Source organism: Calliphora vicina, chromosome 5 (genome assembly GCF_958450345.1).
Source record: "Calliphora vicina chromosome 5, idCalVici1.1, whole genome shotgun sequence".
NCBI lineage: Eukaryota > Metazoa > Arthropoda > Insecta > Diptera > Calliphoridae > Calliphora > Calliphora vicina.
In genome coordinates this window covers 99,730,129-99,751,727 of record NC_088784.1, presented here as the reverse complement: position 1 = coordinate 99,751,727, position 21,599 = coordinate 99,730,129, and the positions used below count along the sequence as shown (strand labels likewise).

Sequence of the window (21,599 nt, the reverse complement as noted above, 5' to 3'; positions counted from 1 at the left end):
AAAAAAATTATGGCAATTTTTTTTTTGGGGGAAAAAAAATTCGGGTAAAAAATATTTTTCCCATTGTAGGTCCAACTTACTATTATGATATAGTATACGAAATATCTACGTTAATAACTTAGTAATCCAGATATAGATAAAAAATCGAGATTATCCTGTTTTTTTTCTTTATATCTGAAGGGTATAAAAATGTTGAAATGTGCAACTGTTTAAGGTATATCTTGCTGATATCTGAGCATCAGGAATATAACACGACCTTTACGAAATAACGAAATTTATTAATCGTGACTATTGTTTTTTATTTTTTTTTATAAATATTTATTAAATACTTTATCAACTAAATTTAAAAACAGCACAATATAAACCTACAAACTAAACCTGCTTGTAACAAAATACTTGAAGCGAAAAGACTATAAATAAATATTTGTTTAACCTGTTAAGTAACAGTTGTTTGAAATATCTTTGTTTTTAAAAAAATAATAACAATTCCTAACAGCTACACCGATCTTTCTCAATTTTAATATATTAAAAATGTTCTTAGATGGAACATAACAGTCGGCCAAAGTAGACCAGTTCGGACGGTGAAAAACATTTCGGAACTTGTAATTATAAAATATATTAATTTGATAATAAACAAGTAAGCTATATTCTTATCTTATATACCCTTCACCAAATTATACTTTAAAATAAAAACTTTTAAATATTTTTGGTAAACAAAATTTAAAAAAAAATTCCAACAAACATTTTTTTAATTTAAAAAAAGTTTTAAATTATGAGTAAAACAAATTTTATAAAAAAAAAATTTTGGTGAAAAAAATTCGGGGTAAAAAATATTTTTTTCTCGATTTTGGCCCATTGTATGTCCGACTTACTTTGGCCTTATATACGCCGTGGCAAAGGTCTTTGAAATATCTATTATTGGATATCCATATTGTCTATATTAATCCGGATATAGATCAAAAATCGAGGTTGTCCTGGTTTTATCCTTATATCTCAGCCATTTGAATTCTCGATATATTGATAATGTATGTTATTAAGGGCTGCGAAAAGTTGAATTCAACATACAGACGGACATGGCGATATCAACTCCGATACCTATAACGATCCAGAATATATGTATATACTTTGTGGGGTCGCAAATGAAAAATGTAGAAATTACAAACGGAATGACAAACTTATATGTATATACCCTTGCCACTCATGGTGAAGGGTATAAAAATAAGATAACTTTAAGCCATATGTTTTTAAATAGCAAGAACTGGGATTTAGTTTTCCCATTTTTGTAATAGTAAACAATTCGGATGTGCCGAATCTTGTATACCACCATCGATATCTGACAATAAAATATTTTTCTGATACATATATGTAATGTCAGAGTACTTAAAACTAATTTTTGCAAAATTTTCTAGTCTGTAGATAACAAGTTAAAGAAAATGAAATCTTTTTGAATTTCAACTGTGTATCAGTTCTTTAAAAAGAAATGCTTATGAATGGTGGATCTGTAAATATAAATCAAAGTTAATTTGCGTGTAAAATTTTAACTGGAGGAGTCTTTGACTAATGTTCACTCGGGAAATATTTCAATACAAATTTCCTGATTCTGATTAGAGAACATTTTTTATAAGAATCAACCTTTGGATATCTTACAGGTTTTATTAAAAAATGTGTCAGTTTTAATTATTATTTGGGCTTTATATCGGAAATATAATATATATCAATGACAAATATTAGAGTACTTCTCGTGAAAATATATTTTCCAGAATATTTTTTTTTTAAATTTTCGGGAAATTCTGTCGGGAATTTCTTTACATGTTTTCTTCTTTAAGCTATAATATTCAGATTTGTTGTGAAGGCCAAATTTTTTCGGTTCTAGCAACAGATAGTCAGTTGATAAAGAAGCTTTATTATTGTTGAAATAACCGAATTTTTTCACTCAACTACAATTTTTCAACCACATGAAATAGGCCTTAAAATTATTTATTCGGCTGTGCCGAATCTTATATTACCGAATTATACTTCAAAATACAAATTTTAAATATTTTTAGGAAAACAAAATTGTTTTCCAAAGTTGTTTTTTCATTTTGTTGGAAAATTTTTTTTCGAATTGTTATTTTAAAATTTTAATTTTTTTTTTAAATTTTTAAAAAAAATTTTTTGTTTTTTAATTTTTTATTTTTGAGGAAAAAAAATTCGGATTAAAAAATATTTTTTCCGATTTTGATCCATTGTAGGTCCAACTTACTATGGTCTTATATATGTCGTTGCAAAGGTCTTTGGAATATCTATCATTAGATAACCATATTGTCTATATTAATGACTTAGTAATGCAGATATACTATTTAGGTCAAAAATCGAGGTTGCTGATTTTAAATAGGAAACTTCTCGAAAGCATGTCTCACAGAATTATAGAAGATTTGGATACCGAAGATATCTGGGGACTTCAGAAAATTGATTTAAACAGACAGACAGACGGACATGACTTAATCGACTCCGCTATCTATAAGGATCCGGAATATATATACTTTATAGGGTCGGAAAATTAAATTGTAGAAATTACAAACGGAAATCCATACATATTCCCTTCTCACGAAGGTGAAGGGTATAAAAATTTACTGGAATGAAAAGATTTAAACATCTTTCCGGGAATTGAACAAGTCCGGGAAATTAGGAACCCTAATTTGCCAGTTTCAGTCCTGTTCAATAAAAATTATATAATATTTCAAAATAAACAAAATGTCTTTGGTATGACCCCTATACATTACACATATGTATTATAAAACGGGTTAAGATTAATAAATTCTCTCAAGTTAAAAACGTGTACAATTTAATATGAATTATAGTTGAAGTACACTTTAAAAAAAACTATACTTCTGGGTAAAACAACAAGTTATTGAAAACAAAAAAGTGACAGCTTAAAATTAACAACGAGACTGTTTAAAAACTTTTATTTTAAATATTTTTAAATTTTTTCCTTGGATGGTGGTAAGGTTTCTAAAGACAAAATATACACAATTTAAAAGAAGTTCATTGAAGACGTAACTTTCCTGTTTTGGAACTTAACACGTTTTCTGTAAATAAAATTTCATACTTTCTTCAGTGTATTTTTTTTTTGTTTACTGATTTTCATTAAAAAACGTGAATTGGTTTCTTAACCAATCGCTCTAGTGTTTATTTACATCTGAACCGGTTTTGTAAAAACTTACAAGTTGTATGTTTTATTTACTTGTTTTTTTGTTCAGATACATATTAAATATTTGCTGCAGTTCTCCTAAAGAGAAGATTTATATCTGTATGATATTAATATGTACATATTTCTAGCCACTATACTAAATCTTATATTAGTTTAAAAAAGACATCTTCACTATGAAGTACTTCATGCTTTGCCATAAATGACAGATAGTTTAGTACAAAATTGCAGTTTTTCTTAATATTAAGAAGTATATTTATAAGATAAAATTATATATTAATGGTTATTTTTACATTTTTATTTAATTTAATGTAGCATGAAAGTTTGGCCTAATTCTCCTGTACATATGCCCAAATATGATGGTATAATACCATTTACTAGTGCCTCACCAAATGCCAATGCTAGTCCTATAGCTATAAATAGTGTTTCCTCAACAAATTCAACTAATCTTAAAATAATGGATCCAAATAATATGGTCAATACACCAACCATGCTTACTGATATAGATGAATATGTAAGTATTTCATAGATTTATGTATTTATTTATTATTTAAAATGTTATTCATTTTTTTAGAATTCAATTACTATCATGCCTGAATCTACACCGGCACAAGTTACACACTGGTTAACGTATCATCGTTTAACATCATACTTATCCACGTTTGCCCATTTTTCCGGAGCCGATATTATGAGGTAAATATTAACTTTACAATAAAGATTATAGCTGGAATTTAAATTGCAAATATGTATAATCCGATCCTCACAATTGTAGACTTAATTAGAACTAGAAATTTGAATGCGATATGGAAAATTTAACTAGAACCCTTCACCATGAGTGGTTTCTTTGTCATTCCGTTTGTAATTTTCACATTACAATAGATAGTGGAGTCGATATAGACATGTCCGTTAGTCTGTTGAAATCATCTTTCCGAAGCCCCGCTATAGTTCTTTTTCGGTTGCTATTTAAAATAAGGAAAATCGGCCCACAAATGGCTGAGATAGAAGTAAAAAACCACGAATACCTCGATTTTTAACCTATTTTTGACATATATCTCAATTATTAATTCATGTACATAAATAATATGGATATCAAATGAAAGCCATGTCAAAGACCTTTCTAACGACTATATAAAACCATAGACCGACAATGGGTCAAAATCGGGAAAAATGTTTTTACCAAATTTTTTTTTAATTGTAATTTAATTAAAAGTTAAGGATCGACAATGACCCAATTTCGGGGAAAATATTTGTTAACTTTAATTTTCTTTTAACCAAAACTTTTTTAAAACACAAAAAACTATAATAAGGTGAAGGTTATACATATATGATTCAAATGAAAATTGTACTTCCAAATTTTTAGAAAATCGATCCGGAGTAATTAATATTATTGGTTCGTTTGTTTGCTTGCTTGTTTATCCCAATAAGCACCAAAGTCCCAAAAATTCAATCACTTTAACATTTTATTAGAATTAGACTTGAATGCAAATGTAACTATGTTTTGAACTTGAAAAATATTTGAAAAATTAAATATTTTTCAAACAAAAAACATATGGCTTGAATTTATGTTTCCTTTTTACTGGAGAATGCTATTGAAATAAAGTGTAATACAACTGTAATTCAATTGCTTGACTATAATTCAAGGCTTGAATTACACTTGCTTTCAACTTGAATACCAGTAAAAATGCTTGTTGGGATTTTTACTACCTTTGGAAATTTTTAATACAAAAAGTGAAAAAAACGAACTGTATTATTATTCCCAGGAAAAACTGAATTAGTTCTTCAACTAGTTCTAGAATACATGCATATAGCCAATATTCTTTTTAATTTGGAGTTACGACCGATGATTTTTGTTTGAAATTGTCACCTCCAGAACTGGTGCTAAAAAAGCGTTGCAGACTAGCACAATTTATTATAAACAGTTCTCAAACATTTGTGTTTGAAATTGTCACTCTCGGAACTAGTTCTAGAGAAGTTTCACATTCCTATAAACTGTTCTAGAACTAGTTCTTTCAATGCATTTGCGAACAGCAGGACTCATCCAAAAGCAGAGAATTTGGGTACCATACGAATTGAAGCCGAGAGGCTACGAAATACGATTGTGCATGTCCAAAATTATGCTTGAACGCTTGAAATGTATACATAACGATAACCCGAAGCGTAGGAGACCTTATGTGAAGCATGGCTAAGCAGACATAATGGACATATTTGGTGACAGCAGAATACAACAGGGAACCTGTACTAAATGCAACCGATTCGTTCGAAAAACGCTCAGAATATACGGCCAGACATGAAGCCGTAATATTCCTTCATGACAACGGTCGGCCACATGTTACAATACCTTTTAAAAAGTATTTAGAATGAAGTGCCTCACGTATGCCGTTGAACGTTCTCTCTGAGATATTCTTCACTTTTGAACAGAGTATCCGATATTGGCTTGGTTCGTTCTTGGCCTCAAAAGATGAGCAGTTTTGTTTGGCTCGGAATCCATGTGTTGCCAGAATGATGGGAAAAGGTTGAAATTGGCATCCTCGAAACTAGTTATACGAAAGCGTTATATACATATGTAACTAACAAGCTTTCTTAAGAAAAGCTCTAGAACTAGTTCTTCCACCAATGTTTTTATTCGAAGTCATGCCCATTTAAATGCCCGTATAAAATATTTTGAAAAAGTAACGATATTTTTAAATGTACCTAAATAGTTCCTATGCGTTTTTTCGGAACTATATTTTTAATAAACCGATTCCAAAAGTTCTTTCAGGACTAATTTAAACAACTGCATAACTAGTGCCAAATAATTAGTTACTTAAAAACTGTATAGATGTTATTAAAGAATCTGCAATGATTCTGATTACACTCGTTCTGGAACTATGCAGTTATTTTAGAACAAGTTCTGAACATTTTCCTGGGTTATTATTATTATATATATGTTAATATAAAATGTTGTATTGTTTTCTAATCTAAATATTTATTTATTGTCTTTCAGAATGTCTAAAGAAGATTTAATACAAATCTGTGGTCTTGCCGATGGTATACGCATGTTTAATATTTTAAGAGCCAAGTAAGTTTCTTTTAGAGCTGATAGCCCCTGCGGCCAGTGTTTAATAATATTTTGTATTCGATTTTATAATTAATTATATATCTCACTTTACTTTCAGAGTCATAACACCACGTTTAACTATCTACGTTAGTTTAGATGGTAATAATTATAATGCTGTATATCTTATCTCTAATACATCTAAGGAACTAGTACAAAAACTATTTAAACTTCCTGGTTTTTATGAAATTGTTGCCAAAAGTTCGACACACAATGGCGGCGCTTCTGCTGCTGGCGGTGTTGGTAACAACTCCATGATGGAAAATTCAGCACCATTTCATAGCTGGGGCATGCATTCGAAATATTCGGGCAGTGGTTCGAATATTTTTAATGATGTCAATAATAAAAGTTTAATTTATGTTACCGGTCCAGCTGGTATACATGTCGCCATAACCGATGAGGTTTTAAATAATGAAATTCGAGACGGCAGTTTATATGGTCTAGAAGTACAAAATGGCAAAGTTATTATGAAATTAATTAATAAAAATGAAAATTAGTTAGGTAGTTATATAATTTAGATGTATAAACATTTGCAATAATGCATTTAATTTTTTATTTAATTTGTTTAACAATTTTACTCTGCATTTCGATATTATGTAATGAAATTAATCTTAAAATATTATTTCATAGATAAGGAAATCAAAACAAATTTGCTGTCGTTCTACAAGAATTTCACTCAATAATTTTTATTATACTTTTTTAATGCAAATTAATTTAACATTTTGCATTTTTTTATATAAAATAGTTCTTTAGATGTATATAATTTTCTCAAATTATGTACAGTGTAAATATTTAAAACAGTTTTTTAGTTATTGGTTTTTTTTTAGAATTTTAAAATTTCAATATATTTTATAATTAAAAATGGAAATTTATATAAACTCATTTTAAGTAGACCGTTAATATTCAAATACTAATGGAAAATAATGTGTAATTAAGAAATTTATTGAAACATTTCTCTTACCTCTCATAATATGAAGCATGTGCCCGAACATTTATAATTTTGAGATTCTGTTTTGCTGGAATTATTGAATTAATTTAAGTTTTAAATGATTGTAACATATACACTTTTTATATGTATTCTTTATTTTGTTTTTATTATAATTATTTCTTATACATATTATGTAGTAATAATGTAATTTTTGTAAATTATTTTAAGTATTAGAAAAAAAAACACAAAAAAAACAGACCCCATTTAAAAGCACAAAGAAAAAGTCTTTTAAAAACCATCAAACTTCAATTTATTATATGTACAGAACACGGTATTCGAAACGTTTAACAGGACCAATGGGTTACAAAAATTTTCCCTAAAGTGTAAACGTTAAACATTTTTAAAATAATAAAGAGAACGAATGGTCTGCTAAATGTTTTTGTCAGATGTTTCCTTTGAATTTTTTCATTCCTATAAAGAGGTAGGTAGTTATGAATGTATGTATACATATTAGTACGTAATTTCTCATAACTAATTAACTAACGAAACATTTTACCTAATAACCGGTGGAATTTTTGCATTATGTTAATTTTTAATGGTATCTAAGTTGTGGGGTAGATAATGTTTTGGGTATTTATTTTATAATAATTATTTTTAGGAGGGATACTTACTCAACATATACAAGGTATGTTAAGTAGAATTAAATGTTTGCTTTTACATGTAACAAATTAATAATAGCTAATATATAAGCTTAGACGAAATTTAAATAACCCTATTATTTTAGAGTTTCATCATAGAACGTAAAATTTCGTTAAAAAATAAATAAATTTTGAACCTTTACTCTTCGGAATTCGATAATATTTGGTATATATGTTTTATATGGCCATATAGAACTTAATTTAAATTCTCCAGAATTTAAAATTTTTCTTTAGTTTGATTTGATGAAGAATTAAAGTTTTTAAATTCTCCAGAATTTCGAAATTTTCTTTAGTTTGATTTTTATATAAAGGATCATCCAATTTCCATTTCTTGATTTGTTGCCGAATTTTGGACTATCCAACAGCGTCCAATGCATTCCTAAAAAGTAACTGTTTGGTGTGAATATTCTCCTGACGGCTCATCGGTCCATTTTTCTTTAAATTGGGTAATATGAACACCAACGACATGTGGATTAACAGGACGGCGCTATGTGCCGCACAGCTCATACCACATTGGACATTTTGCACAAGTCGCAAATCTATGCAATTAATTTAAAAAATTATCGGACCATCGCTTTTTTAAAAATATAGGGCGTACTTTTGGACCGAATGGACTCGATGTTTTTTGTTAGTTAGACAACTAAATTTCCAATAATATACAAAAGATTTCAGAGCAATATCAATTACAGATCTAAAAATAAACGATTTTCAATTTAAAAATTCAAAAAAATTGGACGAACATGTGACTTAACTCTTTTTTATTAAAACAAAAACTTTCTTTAAGACATATACCATTTTTATGTTTTTTTGTAAGTTATCTTTACGGAGAACATTTTGGTATAAAAACATGTGCTATTTTTCGAATGTGTCGACCCTACCCCCTTCGGAATTTGACCTATTTTTTATCAAAATTTCAAAATAGGGCCACATGTTCTAAAATTCCAAAGCTGGAATCAGAAAACGGAAGCAGCTTTGGAAACCTTCGTGTGTTTCCTATTTATCCCCAAAGTATTTTTCCAGCCCCGAAGGAAATGTGGACTCTATGGACAAAATTGTAAAAATATCATTTCTGAAATCGGATGGGAAACTAATAAAAAATGGCAAGTGTTTAAAAATGTACATGCTACTTTGAGCCCGCATAATGCCGCCCTTGGAGAATTTGTAGTTCCCCTTTTTAATAACTTAAACCCGAATACTCCCTGGCTATGATCAAATACTCATTGGCATATTTTATGCCGATCGGACCAATCGTTTAGAAATGCCAGATTTTTTAAAAAAAAATTTGATTCTACCCACTGTGCAATGTGGCGTTAGACCTGGTAAATCAAATATTTACATTTTTGCAGATCCTAGAAATCTAATACGCTTATGTAGAATGACGTTAACTGATACAAGATCATCGGTTAAAATTGGAAAAGACCTCTCAGAGACGTTTAATACTAAACGAGATTTTAGACAAGGTGATACTTACTATCACCTGTGATCTATTCAACATTTTGTTGTATAAAATCCTGCGTTATGCTGCAGTTAATAGAGCAGGCACAATTTATAACAGAAAGCATATGCTACTCTCTTATGCCGATGATATTGATATCATGGGACGGACTGTGCGAGAGGTAACTGCAACATTCTCCTGCAAAGGAGTCGTTGAAAGTGGGTCTGGTATTAAATGAAGATAAAACAAGGTAGCAACAAGACTGAGTCAATATGTGAACGTTGGTGACTATAAATTCGATGTATTGCCATAAACCAAACAAATAACATCAGTGCTATTTCGGGCTAAGCAAGCAGTTTACACTCTATAGAACGCTTATATTACCCGTGCTACTATATGGAGCTGAAGCGTGGATTCTTACGCAAGCAGATGAAGCTGTTCTTAGGGTGTTTGAGAGAAAGATTATCCGCAAAATAATCTGCGTTGACGGAGAGTATCTCCATTGAATGAATCACGAGCCATATTTGTTGTAAGAGGATATCAACATTGTTAAGCGCATCAAAGTACAATGGTTGCTCTGGCTAGGACAAGGATGAGAATGTTCCGGCGAGAAAATCATTCGAATTCGAAGGAAGACATCGAAGAGAAAGACCCAAACTCAGGTGGAAGGATCAAGCTGTGGAAAAGCTCGCAAAACTTGGTGCTAGAAACTGGAGCAAAGCTCATTATTTCGACGCACATGGAAAGCTATTCTGCACCAGGCTACTGACCTAAACGGTTGTTTATAGCCATATAAAAACAAACAAAAATAAAACCGAAATGTGAAAAATGCTCAGGAATGATCCTAAGAATTTTTCTATAAGAAATCTGCAAACTTTGTCCATAAATAGCGGAGTTTTGAAAAAAGGATATTTTCATAAAATAAACATTGTTAGAACAGAGTTATCCCATTCTCAATTCTAAGACAAACGAAATATATATAATTCAAATTATGTAGGGTAAGAGCTTTACAAATAATTATAATTTAATTAACAATTTTTAATAATTATTTTCTAATTAAGATGAAATTCATTGATTTGCTATTGCAACAACAGTTTAAAAACTGTGTTGGTATATAAATAGATAACAATATAAACTCAAATAGTATTTGCTTTACAAACTACTCTACTAAACCTAAACTATGAAAGAATATCGGGAAATAGTCGAAGAGATTTATAACAAACAATACGCACTATTGAAATGTTTTGGCCTCTGGGAGTTGCCGCCAATCTCAAAAAATAATTTGAAAACTTTTTATAAAATATATTGGTATTTTTTAACATTTTGGATGCTATTTTTCGATTGGACCATGGTTATGCAAGTTATTACCAACCTCGACAATATGGATGAAGTTATTAAAGTCTTTTTCATATTGGCCACTGCCATTGCCGTACTGGGAAAATATTTAAGAATTAAAATAAAAAATCAATCATTTGAAAATTTATTTAAATTAATGCACACTATAAAATTTCTACCGGCAAATTGGGATGAGAGAGAAATATTTCTAAAATATGTTGAGCTAAGTACAAAAGTGCGCATCTCTTATACATGTCTTTCATTGACGGCTTTAAGTGGCCTCTTTATGACCCAATATTTAAGTGCAACGGAAGATTTACCGGTTAATATTTACAATCCCATCGAATTGAATAGACATTGGAAATACAATATAATGTACATCTATGAATGTTTATCCTTGGCAGTCTTGTGTTTGGTTAATGTAGCATTCGACTCATTATCGACATCATTGTTTATACATATCAAATGTCAATTGGATATGTTGGGACATCGTTTGGAAAATATCGGGAAAAACTCAAATTGTTCCCAGGATTTTGTATGCCAACAATTAAAAGATTGTGTACGTTATTATAATCGTATTTTAATGCTGTCGCATGATATTGAGAACTTGGTCAGTGTACCGATTTCATTGCAAATCGCCTGTTCTGTATTTGTATTGATTGCTAATTTTTATGCCATGTCATTGGTAAGTGGAATTCGGAAAACTCAAAAACTAAATTTGCTAATATTTTATTTTACTAAATTTTGGTAATATCATTATCGGTTGAACCATAGAGAAATATACATAGAGCGGAAACTCTCCTGTCAAAGACATAACTCAGTTGTCAAAAACCTAAGTATCAGCCCAATTATGAATAAAAAATTCCCCTGGAGTTTGTTCCCCGGGAGACGGGTGTTGTTTTTGTTTTGACATAGTTTTTTTTTACTAATACATTATCACCACTTAGGTTTTTGACAACTGAGTTAGGTCTTCGACAGGAGAGTTTCCGATCATTGTGTATTTATGTATGGTTTGAACTTTAATAAAAAAGTTATTGAAACTAAAAATTTCGTAACAGAAATCACACTTTAGAAAGGAAATAAAAATTTTGGAAAAGGTATCGGACTTTAACCATTTCAGCTTTATTAAAACTTGGTACATGATCATACAAAATTTGAAGTTGTTCAAAATTTTAAATTCACTTTGGTTTGTCTTTTGTCGAGGTTCAAATTTTATATAGCACTGGTTTTGCTATTAAAAAATATGACCTTTGAACCATATAAAAACCAAACTAAAACTTATTTCGAAATTCTGGAAAACTTTAAATTTTCTATGTCCATGGAAAATATTATCGAATACAAAAGAGTAAAGGTTCAAAAATTATTTAATTTTGATCGAATTGATAAAAACATTTTCATTATTGGTTGAGTTTTCGTAATAACACTTTAGTTTATTTATCATTTTCAATAACTTTTTTTCAAACACATTTTTTTATTAACTATAGCAGATTTTTTTCCAATTTCAGCTTTCTGATCCTGAAGAACTGGCTAATTTTATAAAATTCGCTCTCTATCAGAGTTGTATGTTGACACAAATATTTATGTTGTGCTATTCGGCGAATGAGATTTCTTTAAAAAGTTCTGAATTATCTCTCAATCTATATATGTCAGATTGGTATAATTGGAATAAGATAAATAGAAAACTGGTCTTGCTTATGATGATACGTTTCGACGAACCGATACGTATTAATACCATAAATCGTTGTTATTCATTTAATTTGCCTTTATTTGTTTCGGTAAGTTATCAGAAAAAGTATGATAATAGAATTGTTAAAAGTTTATTTTTTTTAATTTTGCAGATAGTAAATTCATCGTATAGCTATTTTGCTCTTCTTAATCGTATTAATGGTTAAAGCCCGAGATGAATGGAAAACACTTAATATAATTTGTAGTAACGTGGATTTTTATTGTAAAGATTTTGCTCAAATAGAGGCTTATTAATAAAAATTGATTTTCAAACATTGTCATTGTTATTGGTTGTTACATATTTGGTAATTGGTCTATTTATTATAATTTAAAGGGTAAAATAAAACAATTTAAATTGAGGTGACCATATTATTTCAAAAAGTTCTTATGGTTACAAAAATGTAATATCTCGAGATCCCTTCAGGGTCCTATTCTGAATTTTATATATGTTGTTAAACATACGATGGCTTATATTAAGGAAAATCCTTATAAAATCGAAGATATCCTTTGTTCAAGGAAAATGATTTTTAGGAAAATATATTGTAAAAATTGGATAGTGTTTAAAAAGTTGTATTATTATATAAACTTTGAACATCGATAAAAGACAAACCAAAGCGAATTTAAAATTGTTGAGTAACTTCAAATATCGTATGACCCTAAAATCCTATTTGGAACGCATAAGTTTCGAACATGTTTGTTCCTCCCTTTAACCAAATATAGAATAAATTTATAATGAACTGGTCATCCTAACAAATATGTCAATCTTTTCTTATAAAAACCGCAAACAATAGCAATTTATTTTAAAAGTATTTTGGAATTCGGAACGTTATACACGATGAATACTAGAGATCATCATAAAGCTTTGGAAACCTTTTACAAATATCAGTCATGGATATTTCGCTTATTAGCTCTTTGGAAATTGCCGGATACAGTAACTCCACAATTTCGTAAAGTACATAATATATATTTCTACTATATATTATTTTTTTGGGTGCTCTCATTCGATGCCAGTTGTTTTATACAATTTATAACGAATATAACCGATTTGAATGAAGTGATTAAAGTATTTTTTATATTTGCTACGGCTCTGGCAGTACTATCAAAATATTCTACCATTAAATTAAAAAATAATTTATACTACGAATTAGTGGAAACTATACATAGACCAATGTTTCGGCCAATTAACAAAAGAGAAATGAAATTGTTCAAAGAGTCACAAAATTTAAGTCGCACGGTAAGGAACAGTTATTGCAGCATTTCATTATGTGCCCTACATGTGGTGTTGATGACTCAATATTTTGTGGATAATACGGAGTTGCCTTTGTCCATTTATAATCCCATAAATATGGATCAAAAGTGGCGTTATTTATTGATGTATTTATATCAATATTTAGCAGTGTCAGTATGCTGCTATATGAATATAGCATTTGATTCGATATCAGCATCATTCCTTATACATATCAAAGGCCAATTGGATATTTTATGTGATCGTTTGGAGAACTTGGGCTCAGATGAAAATAATGTGGTGGATGATAATAAAATTACATTCAAATTAAAAAACTGTATTAAGTTCTATGAGGAAATTGTAAGAATTACCAGTATTGTTGAAAATCTAGTCAGTTTTCCAATAACAATACAAATTGCTTGTTCGGTTTTGGTATTGGTGGCAAATTTCTATGCCATGTCTTTTGTAAGTGTGAAAATATATTTGTTAATTTTCTTGAAATTTTCATTTATGTGAACAAATTTTAGCTCTCTGATCCGGGTGATTATGCCAACTTCATAAAGTTTTTAATTTATCAATTGTGCATGTTATCGCAAATCTATATACTCTGTTATTTTTCCAGTGAGGTCACATTTAAAAGTCAAGAAATTTCTTATTACTTATACTGTTCGAAATGGTTCGAATGGAATAAACTCAACCGAAAATTAACGTTATTAATGATGACTCGTTTCGATCTACCCATACGTATTAGATCACTTAATCCTACATTTACTTTCGATTTGGCAGCATTTACATCGGTAAGATTTATATAAACATTATTTCTTATAATGCTACTTTCAGTCATACATGTTTTTTATATACTTCACCTGGAGTGGTTAGGGTATATATAAGTTTGTCATTCCGTTTGTAATTTCCGCACTTTTCATTTGCGACCCGATATATTATATATATTATGGATCGTATATATAGGGGAGTCGATATAACCTTATCCGTCCTTATGTTGAAATCAGCTTTCCGAAGCCACCAAATAACTTACATACATGATTAATACATCAATATATCCGCTATAGTCCAACTTTAAAAGAAAATCGGCCAAAAAATGGCAGAGATATGCAAAAAAACATTTTTTTTACCAATTTTTTTTTTAAATCAAGATTTTAAACGAGTATGTATGTCTGAACGTAGCGTAAGACTAATATATTAGATTTAGTATTACAATTCATTTATTTTTTTGTTAATTTTCAGATTGTTAATTCTTCATACAGCTATTTTGCCTTATTAAAACGTATAAATAGTTAAATTATTTGCTTTAAGCACTTTGTATGGAAATTCTGTTTTATAAACCTTTTATAAATTTAAAAATAGATTATGAATAATAGGGTAAGAGTATAAAGAGTAAAAATTCGTGCCTATATGAGGCCATCAGCGCAAAAGTGGTGTAACCACTTTGCTGTTGCTGTTCTGGTGTTACTTACAGTATTTACACTACCTTTTGGTATTCAAAAGCAGAAAAAATAGTTTTTGCACAGACATTAAAATATCAAAGTAATGTTGCAAAAGTGATGTAAGTTGAATACAACCACTAAATAAATAGGTTGGGATTACACCACTTTTGAACTGATATTCTCATATAAGTAATAGTAAATAATTATAACTTGAATTATTTTGGGTAATTAATTTTGTTTTTTAAACCTATGGTGTAGATTTGATTTATTGAATATCAAATTATTTATCTAAGGTAGAATTGCACAATTATTTATTTTTGTATCATTTATTATGTTTAAAGGATATAATTAAATATAATTAATAATAATGTACTGTTATTAATTAAATACAAATAAAACTAACGTTTTTTAATATAAATACTTTTTGGATGTGGGTGGCATCATTATTTCCCATTTTCTAATAGTGATGCCATATTGCTTTACACCAACAAAAACATTGTAGTTTAAAAGATTCAGATTTATTTCCACTTTTCTGGGATTGACCCCACTGTACGGTCACTGCTTTAAATAGTTATATTTATGTTATATTATTAGTTTCTTCATAATAAAACCAAAAATTACACTCAAAAAATAGATATTTTTATTTTATACGATTTCAAAAACTGTTTGACGATTTTTTTCTCCAAATTTGACGATTTTATAACAATCTGGCAACAGTTGACACATGGCATGTTGACAAGCAAACGCAAAAATTTAGTTTTATTGTGGAAAAAAATAAAAATATTTTTAAATAAATATAAAAGATTTGTTTTATTTAACAAATATATGACAAATTCTATATAAGTGAGCACTAAATAATTAAACTTTGTTCAAACAGTTTTCATTATGGCGGTTAATGTTTCCACATCTGCCAGTGTCTGTTTATATTGCAAAACAACGTCTGAGAAAGATGCAGAAAAGGAATTTCATGAAATCTATGATGAAGTGGGAGTGGAATTACAATTGCCCACATTGATTGAAAAGTTTTTCCACATTAATGTAATAAATGATAACAAGCATACTCTATGTGATGATTGTGTTAACCGCTTAATAGAATTATATGATTTGGAAGAACACGCCAAAGAGGAAAAACACAAGGTAGATGATTTTACAGAATTGCAAAGTCCCGGGGCCACAATTGTTGAGCCGGAAGGTATAAATAAAGAAAAAAGTGAAGAAGGCTCAAAACAAGTTTATGAGAAATTTACCAAGGAGGTGGTAGATGACCAATATAAATTAAAATGTACAAATAATCTGGAGCAAGATGAAGCAGAAATATTTTTACAAAATAAAGAAGCTATTCATCATGCAGGTCTTGAAATTGTGACTGAGCCTAATGATACAGCAAATGTTGAAGAAAATGAATACACAGAAGATGTGGAAGGTGTTATTAGTAAAGATAATTCAGCTATATTTACTGACCAAGATATTCCTAACAATAATGCTGAAAATTTTACCTCAGAAAATTTTGAAATCGGTTTGGACCAATGCTATAATAATATAATATGTAACAGTCCTGTAAGTGTAACAAACGCAAGTGAACCGGAGTCCAATGAAGATATTGTATTTGTAGAAGATCAAGAAGACTTTAATTCCGATATAGAAAATGATGATAACTCAAATATAATTGGCAATCAAATTTCCGCAGAAGAACTTGAAGTACTAAATGATACTCAAATACACGCAATTATAGAAGATGAACAAGTATCTGAGATAGGAAATGAAACATTTGAGAATAATTGTATATATATTGAACAAAGTGATATCGAAGAACATGTCTATGAAGATGAAGTAGAAAATGAAGCTTTATCGGATTTTAGTACAAATAACTCTCAAAACGAAGAGAATCAGCTGCAACCTATTGTAGACATACAAGTTGAGGGAAATGAACTTGTATATTATGAAGAAGATTTGTCATGTGACAATGAAAAAGAATGCCTAAATGAAATATTGGATGAGTTAGAAAATGATAATATAGAATTGAATTCATTAGATGTAGAAACAGAAAATTCAGTAGACATAAAAACTGAATCATTAAATTCTAATCATAATGATACTGGAAACAAAATCATTTATAGAGATGATATTGATGTTGCTAACATTATTGAAAATGATGAGGAAGATGTGGATGATCCCCAGGACGATACATATTCAATAGAAGAGGAGTATTTAATGGAAGGTATTTTTTTAATTTTCTTAATTTCAAATGTTATTTAATCTTACCTCTAAATAAATATACTGCATTAATTGATAGGTATATAAATTATAAGTTTTTATTTTATAAATTTTTTCTTTAAGAAATAAATTGCTCTCAGGAATTTGATTGTGTTGATGTTAATGAGTACTTGGAAAAGGTTTTAGTAACAAAATTTCAAGATTTACAATTGGATTGGAAAGTGGAATGTAAAGTAAGTACTAAATAGTAATTAACTAATGCTAGTTATTCTGAATTAATAAAACACATTTCAATTCATATTAGTTGTGCCATGACAAATACAATACATTTCAAGAAGTATTAAATCATGAATGTATAACACAATTCGAAGAGGAACAACAATTCAGCTGCATTATTAAAGATTGTGGAGAAACTATGAACAATTTGCAGAATTTATCAAGACATTTAATACTACAACATTATGATAAATTGGAGAGGTTAATACAATGTTTTAGTTAATTACAATTATTTTTAAATTTAATATTTAATTCTTATTTTTAGCATACCCATTTATGGCAAATGTCCAGATTGTCAGAAAACATTTTCGAATTTTATAGATTTTAATAAACACTCTTGTTGTCGTACTATAAAGAGAAAAACCGGAGCACCTAATTATTGTCAATCTTGTGATTTGGACTTTCAATCTTTAAAGAGGTATTTCTTTTCACAATATTGTTATTAAAGAAATTAATAAATTGTATTTTTATTTTATGATAAAATTTATAGATTTGTATTTCATATGCAATTTCATTTAACAAACCATCGGCCAAAGGTTTGTTTATTATGTGGCAAATTATTTAATAATTCCAATGATTTCTTTGAACATACTCAATATGAACATAATCCAAATGCTGATATGGCTTGCATAATGTAAGTAATTTTTTCCTAATAAAATAGTTTTAAATATATTGTTTTTTAATATTTGTATTATTGCTATTAGCTGTGATCGCTTCTTTAAGGAAAAAGATGTGTTTGACAGTCATATGGATTTACACGAAGATTTAAAATATCAATTTGCCTGTAAATATTGTCCCAAAAAGTATACTAATAAATACGGTTTAAATCTGCACATGGTAAATGTTATTAATTTTAATCAAACATTATATTAAACTCTTTATCTATATTTGCAGGATATTTATCATAATAAATCCAAGTCCTTAAAATGTGATCATTGTGAAAAAGAATTTGTTAATAACTCATCATATCGTAATCACTTGAAATCTCATGCCGCTGATGTTCAAGTAGAAGCCTTTATTTGTGCTACATGTGGTTTAATGACTAGTAATTCGGAATTGATTAAGGTAAAGCATAAAATGTTACAAAGCTAAACAACTAAAAACGTCAAGTTTTCAACACTTATTCGTGAAATAATCACCCTTATCGCGATTGGCATATGTGGTTTACGCCTACGACAGTTTCGTACTAGACTAAAGAAACAAGCTACATTTTATCTTTAATCTAGTACGAAACTGTCGTAGACCTAAAACACATACGCCAACTGCGATAAGAGATTGTGTGAATAAACATTGTCCATAAGTCTTAAATCTATTTTCCTTTTATATTTAGGAGCACACTGAATCAAATGAAGAATCGTCTTGTTATTCTTCCGAAATTGAAGAGAAAATATTGGGTTTGGGTTATACATGCGAAAACTGTTCAATAGATTTTCATACAATTAAACAGCTTCAACAACATCGTTTAAGTGATAAACATAGTGATGAATTATTCCATTGCGGTGTGTGTCGTCGTGCCTTCAAGACACTACGTCATATGCGTAACCATTCTATTAGTCATAAAGATTACGAAAAATGGCAGCAATCATTTCCAATAACACGTTATTTTGTTTGCAATGTAGGCGTAAGTAAAAACATAAATATTCCAATAAGTCTAACAAAACTATTAAGCAGATATTTGTGTAAATGTATTTTCATAGGATTGTCAAGAGTTCTATCCAATTTGGACCTCATTATATTACCACAAAAAACGTCCGCATAAAACTAAGGAAAATATCGATAAGCCTCCTACCGAATTTAAATGTCAATTTTGCCAACAGCTATGCTCTTCGAAAATGTCATTGGCCGTCCATGTAGCTAGGAGTCATAATAATTGTAAGTTAATTTTATATGAAAAACAAGTTAAATAATATTTTTACATGCAATATTCATTTTTGACCCCACGATGGTGAAATCCTCAAATAACTTACAAGACATCGGTGCTACCTTTATTGAAAATCAATACTTTATAGTGTAACAAATGAATACTGTAGAGATTGCAAACGAAATGATAAACAATAAAACCACAAACTAAAAAGAAAATAATTTTCTCCATTTCAGCTAATATTAGTTGTCCTCACTGCAAACAAACATATAAATCTCAAAAGTTGTTACAAGACCACATTGATAAATACCATGTATCCATAAAATGTAACATTTGTTTTAAATCTTTTAAAAATCGCCGAAACCTAGATTCTCACAGTAATTTAGTACACCTTAATGTAAAGCGGTATTTTTGTCGATATTGCAATAAGGGCTATTTCCACAAAAGTGAAATGGAAATACACGAGAAGAAAGTAAGCTTTAAAACTAAAAAAAAACATGTTACGCTGGCAAAATATTTAATTGTTTAATGTACATTTGTTTTATTATTTAGGTTCATCCTGAATTTGCATATAAATGTGAAATTTGCGATTTTATAACTAATTATGCCCAATCTTTAGAGATTCATATGGACAAACATAATAATAAGCAGAAATTTAAATGTACAATTTGTAGTAAGGCATTCGGACGAAAACAACTATTACAAGTACATATGAAAAGGCATCAAAACAAGAAAGAGTAAGTTATGCATTTCCTTTTTAATTCCTATTTTTTTATTGTATATTTTGTATATCCATTAGTTACGTTTGCTCCCAATATTTAACTGAAAGCGGCTGTGACGCTGCATTCTTTACTTACAACCTATTGAAAATCCACATTCAAACTAAACATAAAAAAGACAGCAACAACAAACGTAAAATACTATCATCCAAAAAATATGTTGTAGAAATTGAAGATAAATCTTATGAAATATTTGATATTGATGAAGACAGTAGTAGTACGCAAGTAAAGCGCCCTAGAATCACCTCTGTAATGCGCATAAACAATGATGAATTTGAAGAAGACGCTTTAGAGCTGGCATTGGAAAAGGAGTTGGAATCACAAGAGCAGAAAAGTGATGATGAATATGAAACAATATGTGATTGATCATATACTATTTACGAAGTAATTATCGCTTCTTAAGATTGATTTTTACAAATGTACTACAGAAATTATGTTGTAATAAATAAATATATACTAATGAATTGAAATTCCGTTAATTTTTTGTTTATTTTGCTTGATATTATCAAATAAATAAATAAATAAATATATAAAAGCTACTGTATTTTCTATAGACAATCTTTTGTATAACAGTATTTATTTTTATTTATTATTTCAATAACCTTACCTATTGGCCATAATCGGTCATAAATTTCTACTTAATAATATTTTTTACAAAAAAATAATTGTAATTTAAATTTAATAAGGTTATTAATTTCAAAAAAATGTAAAAGTAAAAAAATCAGAGTGTAATTTTCCATTTTTCCTCAATGTATTTTCTATAGAAAATCTTGTGTATAACAGTATTTTCTATAGAAAATCTTGTGTATAACAGTATTTTCTATAGAAAATCTTGTGTATAACAGTATTTTCTATAGAAAATCTTGTGTATAACAGTATTTTCTATAGAAAATCTTGTGTATAACAGTATTTTCTATAGAAAATCTTGTGTATAACAGTATTTTCTATAGAAAATCTTGTGTATAACAGTATTTTCTATAGAAAATCTTGTGTATAACAGTATTTTCTATAGAAAATCTTGTGTATAACAGTATTTTCTATAGAAAATCTTGTGTATAACAGTATTTTCTATAGAAAATCTTGTGTATAACTGTATTTTCTATAGAAAATCTTGTGTATAACTGTATTTTCTATAGAAAATCTTGTGTATAACAGTATTTTCTATAGAAAATCTAATGTATAACAGTATTTTCTATAGAAAATCTTGTGTATAACAGTATTTTCTATAGAAAACCTTGTGTATAACAGTATTTTCTATAGAAAATCTTGTGTATAAACGTATTTTCTATAGAAAATCTTGTGTATAACAGTATTTTCATAGAAAATCTTGTATATAACAGTATTTTCTATATGAAATTTAGTGAATAACAGGATTATCCATCTAATCTTGTACATAG

The 21,599-nt window shown here is 28.7% G+C and overlaps 4 protein-coding genes across 6 annotated transcripts in view; all 4 read left to right on the top strand.

Annotated features, from left to right (window-relative positions):
- gem (gemini) overlaps nucleotides 1-7,647 on the top strand; it is a 29,829-nt gene extending 22,182 nt beyond the window's left edge. For all 3 annotated transcript variants that reach the window (XM_065514332.1, XM_065514333.1, XM_065514335.1), the window contains 4 exons: nucleotides 3,503-3,701; nucleotides 3,762-3,880; nucleotides 6,171-6,245; nucleotides 6,343-7,647. In XM_065514332.1, the coding sequence (XP_065370404.1) occupies nucleotides 3,503-3,701; nucleotides 3,762-3,880; nucleotides 6,171-6,245; nucleotides 6,343-6,778 (829 nt within the window). In that variant the 3' untranslated portion in view covers nucleotides 6,779-7,647. The remainder of the gene's footprint in view (nucleotides 1-3,502; nucleotides 3,702-3,761; nucleotides 3,881-6,170; nucleotides 6,246-6,342) is intronic.
- Nucleotides 7,648-10,891: 3,244 nt separating this feature from the next.
- On the top strand, nucleotides 10,892-12,611 carry LOC135961973 (odorant receptor 46a-like). The gene is made up of 3 exons (XM_065513632.1): nucleotides 10,892-11,362; nucleotides 12,183-12,452; nucleotides 12,516-12,611. The coding sequence occupies exons 1-3, from the start codon at nucleotides 10,964-10,966 to the stop codon at nucleotides 12,567-12,569; spliced, it is 723 nt and encodes a 240-aa protein (XP_065369704.1). The 5' UTR covers nucleotides 10,892-10,963; the 3' UTR covers nucleotides 12,570-12,611.
- Nucleotides 12,612-13,222: 611 nt separating this feature from the next.
- Nucleotides 13,223-14,926, top strand: LOC135961974 (odorant receptor 46a). The gene is made up of 3 exons (XM_065513633.1): nucleotides 13,223-14,092; nucleotides 14,155-14,424; nucleotides 14,873-14,926. The coding sequence occupies exons 1-3, from the start codon at nucleotides 13,238-13,240 to the stop codon at nucleotides 14,924-14,926; spliced, it is 1,179 nt and encodes a 392-aa protein (XP_065369705.1). The 5' UTR covers nucleotides 13,223-13,237.
- An 876-nt stretch (nucleotides 14,927-15,802) lies between these two features.
- LOC135961971 (zinc finger protein 600) lies at nucleotides 15,803-20,681 on the top strand. The gene is made up of 12 exons (XM_065513631.1): nucleotides 15,803-17,290; nucleotides 17,410-17,519; nucleotides 17,591-17,763; nucleotides 17,828-17,980; nucleotides 18,053-18,196; nucleotides 18,267-18,399; nucleotides 18,457-18,627; nucleotides 18,893-19,183; nucleotides 19,260-19,434; nucleotides 19,660-19,895; nucleotides 19,976-20,160; nucleotides 20,223-20,681. The coding sequence occupies exons 1-12, from the start codon at nucleotides 15,958-15,960 to the stop codon at nucleotides 20,566-20,568; spliced, it is 3,450 nt and encodes a 1,149-aa protein (XP_065369703.1). The 5' UTR covers nucleotides 15,803-15,957; the 3' UTR covers nucleotides 20,569-20,681.
- The last annotated feature ends 918 nt before the right edge of the window (nucleotides 20,682-21,599 follow it).

Bases quoted from the DNA above. Each gene is read 5' to 3' on its own strand.
- LOC135961971 (XM_065513631.1), top strand. From the start codon at position 15,958: ATGGCGGTTAATGTTTCCACATCTGCCAGTGTCTGTTTATATTGCAAA. The intron at 17,520-17,590 runs GTAAGTACTAAA...AATTCATATTAG, and splicing joins ATTGGAAAGTGGAATGTAAA to TTGTGCCATGACAAATACAA. The intron at 18,628-18,892 runs GTAAAGCATAAA...TTTTATATTTAG, and splicing joins GTAATTCGGAATTGATTAAG to GAGCACACTGAATCAAATGA.
- LOC135961974 (XM_065513633.1), top strand. From the start codon at position 13,238: ATGAATACTAGAGATCATCATAAAGCTTTGGAAACCTTTTACAAATAT. The intron at 14,093-14,154 runs GTAAGTGTGAAA...AACAAATTTTAG, and splicing joins ATTTCTATGCCATGTCTTTT to CTCTCTGATCCGGGTGATTA. The intron at 14,425-14,872 runs GTAAGATTTATA...GTTAATTTTCAG, and splicing joins ATTTGGCAGCATTTACATCG to ATTGTTAATTCTTCATACAG.
- LOC135961973 (XM_065513632.1), top strand. From the start codon at position 10,964: ATGACCCAATATTTAAGTGCAACGGAAGATTTACCGGTTAATATTTAC. The intron at 11,363-12,182 runs GTAAGTGGAATT...TTCCAATTTCAG, and splicing joins ATTTTTATGCCATGTCATTG to CTTTCTGATCCTGAAGAACT. The intron at 12,453-12,515 runs GTAAGTTATCAG...TTAATTTTGCAG, and splicing joins ATTTGCCTTTATTTGTTTCG to ATAGTAAATTCATCGTATAG.